We start from the raw sequence: 13,271 nt of genomic DNA on the forward strand, positions 1-13,271 counted from the left end.
ATGGGCAATCAGAAATTATAGCCAATTAATTTGTTGTATGACTTTATCTTTACTTTTATCAAAAAAAGACGTAACTGAAAATTACTGTTGGAAACCATTTTTCTATTTTTAGTAATAGTGACCTTGACCGTAGCCCCTCCCCACTCAAAAGCAATTCCAAGCTAGCTCTGTACATAAGCTACCTACACACCATTTCATCAATATCGGTCAATGCTAACTAAAGTTATTGGGCAGAAACCATTTTTCTATTTTAAGTAACAGTGACCTTGACCATTTTTTTTATTTTAAGTAATAGTGACCTTGACCTTAGCCCCTCCCCACTCAAAAGCAATCCCAAGCTAGCTCTTCACATAAGCAACTTACACACCAAGTTTCATCAATATCGGTCAATGCTAACTAAAGTTATTGGGCAGAAACCATTTTTCTATTTTAAGTAACAGTGACCTTGACCTTAGCCCCTCCTCCCTCAATAGCAATCCCAAGCTAGCTCTTTACATAAGCTACCTACACACCAACTTTCGTCAATATCTATCAATGCTAACTAAAGTTATTGAACAGAAACCAATGTTTGATGCCCGCCCACCCGCCCGCCCAACGACAACCTCATTCTAATAACCCGGTTTCGTTGAAAACCTTGTTAACAAGAGATGTTTGTCAAACATTATGCCCCACATCCATTAGCCCCATGTTGTCAGGATTTTATGGACAATTGAATGAAATTATGCATGGACCGAAATGACAGCTGATTTTGTCACTGACATTGGATGCCGTTGATGTAGTTTTAAGATTATGACCAATCAAAGTGTGAGGAAAGAGTGTGTTAGGACCATGACCTTTGACTCTATGACCTCAAAATCCATAGGAGTCATTAGCTCTTCACCAAAAACCTAAATAACAAGTTTGAGGGCCATGGGTGCAGGCATTGTCAAGTTAACATTAAATGAACATTTTCGCATTCAGATCACTGTGACCTTGACCTTTGACCCGATGACTCCTAAAATCAATAAGGGTCATCTACTGGTCAGGCCCAACTTCCATGTCAAGTTTGATGATCATAGATTCAGGCATTATTGAGATAAGATTTGTTAACTTTTTTGCGTTAAAGATTACTGTGACCTTGACCTTTGGCCCAATGACCCCCAAAATCATTAGGGGTCATCTTCTGGTCAGGCCCAACCTTCATATCAAGTTTGAGGACCATAGGTCCAGGAATTTTCGAGTTTGCTTTCAATGTCACTGTGACCTTGACCTTTGACCCCTAAAATCAATAGGGGTCATCTACTGGTCAGGCCCAACCTCCCAAGTCAAGTTTGAGGGCTATGAGTGCAGGCATTATTGCGTTGTCACTTTTACCATTCAAGGTCACTGTTACCTTGACCTTTGGCCCTATGACGCGCAAAAAAATAGGGTTCAGCTACTGGTCAGGCCCAACTTCCATATCAAGTTTGATAACCATAGGTGTAGGCATTGTTGAGTTATCACTCGGACAAGCTTTAAAATCATTTTACCATTAAAGGTCACTGTGACCTTGACCTTTGACCCAAAGAGCTCTAAAAACAATAGGGGTCATCTACTGGTCAGACCAAACCTTCGAAATAAGTTTGAGGACCATAGGTCCAGGAATTGTCGAGTTTGCTTTCAATGTCACTGTGACCTTGACCTTTGACCCCTAAAATCAATAGGGGTCATCTACTGGTCATGCCCAACCTCCAAGTCAAGTTTGAGGGCCATGGGTGCAGGCATTGTTGAGTTATCACTCGGTCAACCTTTTATCATTCAAGATCACTGTGACCTTGACCTAGGCCCAATGACCCCTAAAATCAATAGGGGACATCTACTGGTCAGGCCCATCCTTCATGTCAAGTTTAATGACCATAGGTGTAGGCATTGTTGAATAATCACTCGGACAAGTTTAAAAATAATTTACCGTTAAAGGTCACTATGACCTTGACCTTTGACCCGATGAGCCCTTAAATCTATATGGGTCATCTACTGATCAGGCTGAACCTTCATGTCAAGTTTGATGACCATACGTCCAGGAATTGTTGAGTTATCACTCGGACGAGCTTTGGTCTACCGACGGACAGACCGACCGACCCACCGACCTACCTACCGACATGTGCATAGCAATATACCCCTCTTCTTTGAAGGGGGGCATAACAAAATTAAATCAAGGGCCATAATTTGTATTCAGGGTTAAAATGAAGTTACCGTAAATGACTGGGTATTAGACGCCCTTTTTTTTCCTCAGATTTCAGATGCCTGTGTATAATACCCAGTTACAATTTTTTTAACTTTTTTTCTGAGGTCGATTTCAAGCCGAGAGTTTGTTTAGATTTATGTAGAAAGGGACGTTACTTGCGTCATATTAATCGAGTATAAACAGCAGTTGAATATCTGGATACCGTATATCGTAAGACGTTTATAATTTAAACAAAAATATTTTTCGATTAGTTATTTACCTGAATTCACCTAGAGTTCGGACACCTTTAATTATTTTTTTAACATGTTTGTTTAACCTGCCTTTTTTCTTCATGTTTGCATTTTACCACTTATTAATTTATCCGTAGTAATCAATGGTCATAAACTTATTTATTACGCCTATAAGTGTAAATCCTTCATCAAGTTAATTAAAACACCATTTTATACATGCATTGAACTGAATTAACACATTCTATCGGCTTCAGATCAAAGAGTCACACTGTGTGACGTCACATAACTTACAGTTATACCCACAAGGATCTCGTGGAGAGCATGGACATTGCTATGCAGGATTAATGTATAACTGTACGATTATTGCTTCATACAGTCTGTGTGGTACAAGTTTGAAAGTTTATTGGCAGATCGTTTTACAAACATGTCATGTCTATGTTTTCTTAATCCCTTGATTGCCCTTGTGGTTTCTTTAATCCTCCATTAGACCAATAAATATATCACACTTCCTTTTCAACAGGCAATAAATCGTTTAGGATGGGTAATAACTAATTAACTTGTCACAGTGGTGTATACCTTAAGTTATCTAGCCAGGCATTGTAACGATAAAAATCAATAATCTTCGTCTGTGAAACTTGGAAACTGTGCAAGTTATGATTGATGTCCTTTGGGTGTCCGAATATTAGGTACGCAAATACCGGTTAAACATACCAATACTACAAACTGTTGCGATAATGGTATTGTTTTTTTCGTACTTTGTCACATACTTTATTCTTTTCTGTAGGTGTTGACATTTTGAGAACAAACCCGTACAATATAAGGTTTTTGCATAACTTAACTTTTCATTCTCGACAGTTTATCATTGTATGGTTTTTAAGATAACCGTCGCCATTTTTCACGATTTTTTTTTTTTTTTTGTTACTGTCAACAAACATGGTGGCCGAAAATGACACGATTTGACATCTTTTCTATGCGTCTTTTAACCAAAAACATAGATTAAAAGTTTTTTCCTTGGACTTTCCACAGAATTTTTTCCCTGCGTCTAATACCCCTATCGTCTTATACCCAGTCATTTACAGTTTGTTACCTTGTTGTTAGATGGTCGTCATTAATTGTGCGAAGTATTAACTGCATTGAATGAAGGGTATAGAAGTGTTTTTTATTAAAATCCCAACCTGCCTTAACTTTAACCTGCCCTAAAACTTTAACCTAAGTTTCTAAGTCATTCAGGGGCCATTACTTGTACTAAGGATAATAAGGAGTTATTTAACCCCATTGTGTGATGGTCCTGAACAACTGTGTGAAGTATTAAGTCCATTGAATGAAGGTTATAAAAGTTTTTAATAAATATCCAAACCTGCCCTAAAACTTTAACCTAAGTTCAATAGTCAATCAGGGGCTATAATATGTATACAGGATAATGTGGAGTTATCTAACCTTATTATGTGATGGCCCTGAACAACTGTGTGAAGTATTAAGTGAATTGAATGAAGGGTATTGAATTTATACCGTAAATGACTGAGTATTAGACACACTTTTTTCCCTCAGATTTCGATGTAAAAAAAATTCCTGCATCTTTTAACCGGTAACAAGCTTTTGAACTTTTTTTCTGAAGTTGATTTCAGGCAGAACGTTTCTTTAGATTTATGTAGAAAGGGATGTTACTTGCGTCATATCGATAGAGTATATACGGGTTAAAACGGCAGTTGAAGATCAGGATATGGTATATCGTAAGACGTTTATAATTCAAAAAAAAAAACGATTAAAATTATTAAAATTATTCAATTTCATTTTGAATATAACAATAATTAAACATGCATATAAAGAAGCAAAGCTGTGCACTGTCAAATTTTTTTTTGTCAGTTGTACGATAAGGTGTGAAAACTCACTCTGCCTTTAAAGCTGTTTAATAAACCAATACTACAAACTGTTGCGAAAATGAACTTGATTTTTCACACTTTGCCACGTTCTTTATTCTTTTTGTAGGTGTTGACATTTTGAGAAAAAACCCTAACAGTATAAGGTTTTTGCATTACTAAACTTTTCATTCTCGACAGGTTTACGATATACTTTCAGAAAGACAGTATCTTACAAATTGTTATAAAAGGTACTTTACAGAGCCATACAGCCATAAATTTTAAATAATTTATTATGTTTTATATAACATGAAACCAATCAACAATGAAACATATTTTGCTTTGCATTAGTATTCTATGGTTTTAAAAATAACCATCGCCATTTTCACGAAAAAAATATTTTTTACGTCACTGTCAACAAACATGGTGGCCGATCGCGGCAGACGATTTTGACATTTTTTCTATGCGTCCTTTAACCCAAAACATAGGTTAAAAGTTTTTTTCTAGGATTTTTCACGGATGTTTTTGCCTGCGTCTTATATCCCCTATTGGCTTATACCCAGTCATTTACGGTAAGTGAAAATCCAAACTTGCCCTAAAACTTTAACCTGCCCTAAAACTTTAACCTAAGTTCCTAAGTCAATCAGGGGCTATAACTTGTATTAAGGATAATATGGAGTTATGTAACCTCATTGTATGATGGTCCTGAACAACTGTGTGACGTATTACATCAATTGAATGAAGGGTATAGAAGCTTTTAATAAATATCCCAACCTGCCCTAAAACTTTAACCCAAGTTCCATAGTCAATTAGGGGCCATAATTTGTATAAAGCATAATATGAAGTTATCTAACCTCATTATGTGATGGCCCTGAATAACTCTGTGAAGAATTAAGTGAATTGAATGAAGGGTATTGGACGTTTAAGTGAAAATACAAACTTGCCCTAAAACCAGATGCTGATGCCACTGCTGGGGCGAGTAGTATAGCCCTCCTTATTCTTTGAATAGTCAAGCTAAAAATGCGCCAAATATCTTAATCTGCATACAAATCATCAACTATTTTTGTTTTGATAATTTAAGTTGAACATAACAACACGTTAAAATAACAAGAGCTGTCACAATAACAGCGCGCTCTACTATTCCGCCGCTTTTCGGTGTAAGGATTGAAAAGTTTTGGCGAAACATGCATGGATCACTGTTAGATTAGATTTCAATGCAATACATGATGTGCTGAGGTATTTACATAAATTGAATGGAAAATATTTTAGGTGGTACGCAAACTTTAACGTAAATTCAAAGTAGAAAAAGGGGCATGATTTTGTCAAAATGCTTGATAGAGTTACCTCCTCCTGTGTACAGGTTGGAGGCATGATGGTGAACAAGTGTGGGAAGTTTCAACGCCAGATGTCAATGGACTTTGAAAATATTTGAGGTGGTACGCAAACTTTAACGTAAATTCAAAGTAGAAAAAGGGGCATGATTTTGTCAAAATGCTTGATAGAGTTACCTCCTCCTGTGTACAGGTTGGGGGCATGATGGTGAACAAGCGTGGGAAGTTTCAAAGCCAGATGTCAATTGACTTTGAAAATATTTGAGGTGGTACGCAAACTTTAACATAAATTCAAAGTAGAAAAAGGGGCATAATTTTGTCAAAATCCTTGATAGATTTACCTCCTCCTGTGTACAGGTTGGGGGCATGATGGTGAACAAGTGTGCAAAGTTTCAAAGCCATATGTCAATGGACTTTGAAAATATTTGAGGTGGTACAAAAACTCTTACAAAAGCTTTAACATAAGTGATTACGCCGACGCAGACGCCGTCGCTCGGGTGACTAGGATAGCTCTCCTTATTCTTCGAATAGTCGAGCTAAAAATGCATTAATCTGTATTTTGCTTCTTCAATCATAGGTTTCAACTGCAAAATATTTTGAATGCATTGTAATCATCTAATAAATGTAATCAAAACAAAAGGAATCCTTGACAATCTTTAGCATTACAAATGTATATTAAATTCTAAACTAGAGCTCTCACTGAAGGTGATTAATACCCCCGAACACTGCCTCTCATTATGATTTATAATTGTATGAAGTTTTATGCTATTCCATCAAGTAGTTTTCGAGTTACTGTCCGGACAAAAGTTTGACAAAAAAACACAGAAAAAGGCAATAACTCTGTAATTTGCTAAAATAGTTTAGTGATTCATGTACACTGAACTCCTTCTCATTATGCTGTACCATTGTATAAAGTTTTATTACATTCCATCCGGTAGTTTTCAAGTTATGCCCCGGACAAGAAAAAAGTAACAAAGGGCAATAACTCTGTAATTGGCTGAAATAGAATTGCGGTTCCTGTACACTACACTTCCTCTCATTATGATCTATCACTGTATGAAGATTTATTAAATTCCATCCAATATTTTTCAAGTTATGCTACATAACAGAAAAAAGTAACAAAGGGCAATAACTCTGTAATTGGCTGAAAAAGAATTGCTGTTTCTGTACACTGCACTCCCTCTCATTATGATCTTTCACTGTATGAAGTTTTATTAAATTCCATCCAATAGTTTTCAAGTTATGCTCCGGACAAGAAAAAGTAACAAAGGGCAGTAACTCTGTAATTATCTGAGATAGAATTGCGGTTCCTGTACACTGCACTCCTTCTCATTATGATCTTTCACTGTATGAAGTTTTATTAAATTCCATCCAATACTTTTCAGGTTATGCTCTGGACAAGAAAAAAGTAACAAAGGGCAGTAACTCTGCAATTAGCTGAAATAGAATTGCAGTTCCTGTACACTGCACTCCCTCTCATCATGATCTATCACTTTATGAAGATTTATTAAATTCCATCCAATAGTTTTCAAGTTATGCTCTAGATAAGAAAAAGTAACAAAGGGCAGTAACTCTGTAATTAGCTGAAATAGAATTGCGGTTCCTGTACACTGCACTTCCTCTCATTGTGCTTTACCATTGTATGAAGTTTTAATAAATTTCATCAAGTAGCCTGCAAGTTAATGTCTTGAAAACAAATTGACAGCAAAAAAAACAAAGGGCAATAACTCAGTAAATAATTTAGGTAGAGTTATGGTTCTTGAACACTGCACTTCCTCTCACTGTGCTTTACCAATGTATGAAGTTCCAATGAATTCCATCCAGTACTTTTCAAGTTATACTCCGGACAAAAAAAAGTAACAAAGGGCAATAACTCAGTAATAAGCAAGAATAGAGCTATGGTAATTGTACATTGCACTTCCTCTCATTATGCTCTACCATTGTATGTAGTTTAATCCAATTCCATCAAGTAGTTTTTAAGTTATGCTCCGGACAAGGTAAATTGCAACGGACCGACCAACAAACCGACCGACCGACTGACCGACCGGGTGACTCAAATATACCCCCTTCAAACTTCGTTTGTCGGGGGTATAAAAAGCAGAAAGGTGCTCAAGGTTGTTTACATGAGGGCAGAAGGGTGCTACTAAGGTGCAATATCAGGGTGCAGCAACTTTCCACAACTCTATAGCTAAATAGATATATATACTCAAACTTGTTTTCATCAAAATCTTAATAAGTTTAACTTACTTTCTCACATCCAGTGATAATGGCGGCCAACTTGTTAGGAACCCAATCTGCGGTGCACTTCTTGCTGTCGTTGTTAGTGAACACACGTGTCGATCCACCCGGGTTCTCCACCACAATTGTGTCATTAGGGAAACATCCTTGTGAAAATACATCATGGCATGCTCAAACCCATTCATATTTATAATACTGGAGCCCTTATTGACAATTGTTGAAAAGCATAGATAAAATGATTTTAATAAAATAATTATGCTTCTTATATCAATTCAATTGTACCATTGGTTGGAAATGTTTTGTTGGTTTCATCTTTACATGATCCCTATATCCAATTGACAACAAGTACATGTAGATGGAGCTTAACCATTCAATAACAAGCATGCATCTAAAATACAACACTATACACATATACTGCAATCTAGTTTTTGAATATTGTCCTTCACAACATGGTCATACATGCCATATCCCCCGGTGGGGGGAAAAATCCCCCAGAATTTCGATTCATCCCCCGGTCTCCTGGCGGGAGATAAAAATCCCCCGGCATTTCAAAAAATATATATTGCAACGTGCCGGGGCTAACTTTCAAATAGTTATATAAGATTTTCCTCTTTGGCTAGTTTGCCAAATAATTTGCACTAATGATTATTTAAAATGATTGGATAGCGAATACAATTATCATTCAATCAATGATAAATCAACAAAGATTGGAATATATACAGTTATCATAGACTCACATATTAAATTATCCAACTTTTTTGATTTCCCCAGCTTTCTATTTAAAAACTGTTCTAATAGTATTATGTCAATGTACGGTAAGGACTTTTGAGTTTACTTTCATTACTTCTATTGTTAAGGAGGCGCTTTTCTATTTAATATTCTCTGTTTCACAGTTTATACCATACTTATATCTATATTAATATAGATAGTTCGGTATAAACCCCTAGGGAATTAACATGTATATTTGCCGCTAGGACAAATAGTGTTTAACCCCTATTAGAGATAATAAATATAGTACACCTTGTCTTATCAAGTTGTTTCTCTCGCAGGAGCCAGCACAAGAATGAATAAAATCTGCTGGTTTGCTGTATTTATACTCACGATATCACGTGACCACATTGGACAGTCCTAACTGGTTTGAATAGTCCAATTTCAACGTTAAGTCCTTTTCCGTAGGGGTTTTGCCTTATATTTTCATATTTTCAGAAAACAACAGTATAAGTATAAATCGCTGTTCACATCATGATTGTAAATATTCAACCATCTTATTTCAATTTACGGTCATGTTGTATCATTAGCTGTTGTTTTTCTTGAAAATTCACTCTCTTAACTATTACATACCCCATATTAAAAGTTAAGCATTAAGTGCATATCAAAGATATCCAAATAGTAATCCAAATAATAGTTGATAATGAAAACTTACTATTTACTATTTCATCTTGTGCTTTTAAAGAATACTTGCTACAGAAATATATTGTTTTTAAGACAATTGAAAAACAGCGGTTTGCTAACTATTCAAAACGAAAGCGAAAGTGTACAATAGCAAAAATATATACCTTACTGTAAAAGCAGCAGACAACAGTTTAACAATGCATCGCTCGGCCCAAATTTGCTACAATATTTATTTTATTTTTTTTAGATTTTACATCAGGCAATAATGACAAAGTAAAACCACAGTATGTGAGTGAAACTGAATGTAAAGAAACAACTCCGCAAGGGTGAAATGCCTGTTTAAAAAAGGTTTGATAAATGCCAAAAGGAAACCTTAACAACAAGTGATCAATTAATTTGAAGTAATGATCAAAGGCAAAGAAATATTACTATTTTGGAAAAGGAAGAAATTAATAATATTCATTCCATTCTCTTAGTGTCTGAACTTCATCATAGCTGACAGTATTAAGCAGAATTTTTTAAAAGACTTTGGAGGAAGGTAAATTTTATTATAGTACAGTATCACAATGTGATAAATCATGACATAAAATAATTCTGTGTAATGAAGAAGTTAGAGGTTTTCATAGCAAAATATATGTGAATACATTTTTTCGTACTTGCGTCTAAAAATACTTTGAAATTTCGCCAATTTATACCTGCTAAAAAAATCCTGAATACTACCAAAATCCCCCTGAATTTTCAGTCTTTCTGAACAAATCCCCTTGAATAGTCTCAAGAAAATATGGCAAGTATGCACGGTACAAATGTCACCCGCTTCATTTTGATTTAAAAGAATTCTCTTGAGCCGACAGTCATTAACTGGGGTTGGGTTGTGTATGCAGTAACAATTACCGATTTCCTACAATAATGTAAAAGTATAATATATTTTGTATTTAAAATGGAATATGATTTAATATAGTAAAATAGCATGATTTGGGTATTTGTCCCGTTTTGTATTTGCATAGGCAATATATATACGCCAACTACACTTATATGACATTATTAAATCAAGACTTCAAGAAATCAACAAAATTAATCAAACTACATGTATAACCCCTCGGGAACAGAAATTACAAACTTGTAAAGGCAGTAAGGGCATTACTTACGCCAGGCTGGGGTACTCGTCACAGGGACGGCAAACAGCAGTACCGCACAAACTTGTGCCTGAAAACAGTTTAAATGTATGATTGAGTCTTGAAACCATTGCTCCATCAATCATTATAGTGAACATACATGTTACTGTCAAATTAGTCTGTGCAAACCCTTGTCATAATTGGTGAGTCGTGTATTGGGAAACAGACACTAACAAGATGTTTGTCAAACATTATGCCCCCCTGAGCGCCTTGTTGTCAGGATTATATGGACAATTGAATGAAATATGCATGGACCGAAATGACAGCTGATTTGTCACTGACATTGGATGCCGTTGAGGCAGTTTTAAGATTATGACCATTCAAAGTGTGAGGACAGTGTGTTATGACCTTTAACTATATGACCTAAAAATCCATAAGAGTCATCAACTGGTCACCAAAAACCTACATGTCAAGTTTGAGGGCCATGGGTGCAGGCATTGTAAAGTTATCACACAGACAAGCTTTTTTCTATCAAGGTCACTGTGACCTTGACCTTTGACCAGTAGATGACCCCTAAAATCATAAGGGGTCATGTATAGGTCAGATGCAACCCCAAGTCAAGTGGAGGCCATGGATGCAGGCATTTTTGAGTTATCACTCAAACAACTTTTTTCGCATTCAAAGTCACTGTGACCTTGAACTTTGACCCAATGACTCCTAAAACCAATAAGGGTCATCTACTGGTCAGGCCCAACTTCCATGTCAAGTTTGATGATCATAGGTTCAGGCATTGTTGAGATATCACTGGAAAATATTTGTTAACTTTTTTGCGTTAAAGGTTACTGTGACCTTAACCTTTGGCCCACTGACCCCCAAAGTCAATAGAGGTCATCTACTGGTCAGGCCCAACCTTCATGTCAAGTTTGATGACCATAGGTCCAGGAATGGTCAAGTTTGCTTTCAAGGTCACTGACCTTGACCTTTGACCCCCTAAAATTAACAGGGGTCATCTACTGGTCAGGCCCAACATCCAAGTTAAGTTTGAGGGCCATGGGTGCAGGCATTGTTGAGTTATCACTTGGACAACCTTTTGTCATTCAAAGTCACTGTGACCTTGACTTTTGGCCCAATGACCCCTAAAATCAAAAGGGGTCATCTACTGGTCAGGCCCAACCTCAAAGTCATGTTTGAGGGCCATGGGTGCAGGCATTGTCAAGTTATCACTCGGACAACCTATTACCATTCAAGGTCACTGTGACCTTGACCTTTGGCCCGATGACCCCCAAAAACAATAGGGGTCATCAACTGGTCAGGCCCAACTTTCATATCAAGTTTGATGACCATAGGTCTAGGCATTGTTGAGTTATCACTCGGACAAGCTTTAAAATGATTTTTACCATTAAAGGTCACTGTGTGATGAGCCCTTAAATCAATAGGGGTCATCTACTGGTCAGGCCCAACCTTCATGTCAATTTTGATGATAATACGTCCAGGAATTGTTGAGTTATCACTCGGACAAGCTTTGGTCTACTGACTGACCGACCGACCGACCGACCGACCGACATGTGCAAAGCAATACCGGGGAATGGGTCTTACCTAGGCTTCCTGGGGTAGGTGCATTTGGCGGGTATTTGACCATCAGTTTGTCTCCGCAGGACGGGGATTTTACCCGGGGTTGGGTTGACCGAAAGTCAAAGTCCCGGCTATTCCCCGGACCTGGGGGGCTGTAGTTACAATTGACTGGTGCAAAAGTAAGACATTCTACTTGAAGTGATATGGCTTGGAACATGTGTTTGGAATGTGATAATTTGTGGCATTAATTATTTCCCAATCCTTCTGTTGGTTTCAAAATTATAAAGAGACAAAATGACCTTGGATCCATATTTATGAGAATGACTTTCAAGCTGGATTATATGCTTGGCCTATGCTTATTTAGTTATTTCCAAATTCAGGGTTTGACAAACAAGGTATGTCAGGACTCTGAGACTAAAATTATGAGTTTCAATAAATGCTATTCGAGACCCATTTCTAGTATTTTTGTGAGTTTCTGAAAAAAATTAAACAAGCTTCATCTTAAAGCTGAAATAGACAATAAATACTCTGCTTTTTTATTTGACAAAGAGATTTTCTTTCCGAGATTGACTTGTAACAGTCCGCTGTAGGTGGATGAGCGTTCATAGTATTACATTCCGTTATAGACGGGAGTACGTTCATAGTATATATGTTTACTTGGTTGATAATATGCAAATTAGCAAAGCGTGGGCTCCGTGTGGATTGAGAATTTACTGTATATAAAGACCAGTGGACCCCTTCAAGGTCGAGCATGCTTTTCTCTGAAGGGATCTGCTGGCCTTCTTTGACGTCGCACGGTATAGACTTATTTTGACTAGGACTTCTAAAACGACTGATGTACTCTACCTATACGAAATTTTTCGCCCTTAATTGACCAGAAAATTTTACTAGAAGTTCTGGGCGTAGATTTTTTCCAAGCGTACGTTGAATAATATAAGTTTTAGTGTTGAAGGCCGAACCAGGTCGGGTTCTTTTTTATTTTAGTTTGGATATTTGTTATTGATCGGACGGCAAGTTATAAAAGAGAAATATTTACTTGCAAACAATACAATGTCAACATTATATCAATGCATTTTCATGAAAAGGTTTTTTACTCACTGTTGAACAAAACCAGGTATGCATAAAATGCCGTCTTCTTCTCTGTCCACACGCCATTGTATCTGAGACTAATTGGACGATGCGCACGAGGAAGGGTCCGAGGAAATCTAGGGAAAAGTGTCAAGCTAGGTTCACTGGGTGAATACTTCGTCACAAATGCATATGGCTGTTGGATTCACTTTGTCGAATATGACACTTTTAGAAAGGTAAGTGACAACAGACAATGTACATGTAGTTCA

At 36.8% G+C, this 13,271-nt stretch overlaps 1 protein-coding gene across 1 annotated transcript in view; it reads right to left on the reverse strand.

Annotated features, from left to right (window-relative positions):
* Window positions 1–13,161, reverse strand: part of LOC128233381 (uncharacterized) — a 50,826-nt gene extending 37,665 nt beyond the window's left edge. Inside the window, exons 1-3 of the mRNA XM_052947034.1 lie at window positions 13,033–13,161; window positions 10,396–10,453; window positions 7,868–8,004 (exon numbers count right to left, since the gene is read on the reverse strand). Of these exons, the coding sequence (XP_052802994.1) occupies window positions 7,868–8,004; window positions 10,396–10,453; window positions 13,033–13,089 (252 nt within the window). The 5' untranslated portion in view covers window positions 13,090–13,161. The remainder of the gene's footprint in view (window positions 1–7,867; window positions 8,005–10,395; window positions 10,454–13,032) is intronic.
* Between the last annotated feature and the right edge of the window lie 110 nt (window positions 13,162–13,271).

Source organism: Mya arenaria, chromosome 5 (genome assembly GCF_026914265.1).
Source record: "Mya arenaria isolate MELC-2E11 chromosome 5, ASM2691426v1".
Classification (NCBI taxonomy): Eukaryota; Metazoa; Mollusca; class Bivalvia; order Myida; family Myidae; genus Mya; species Mya arenaria.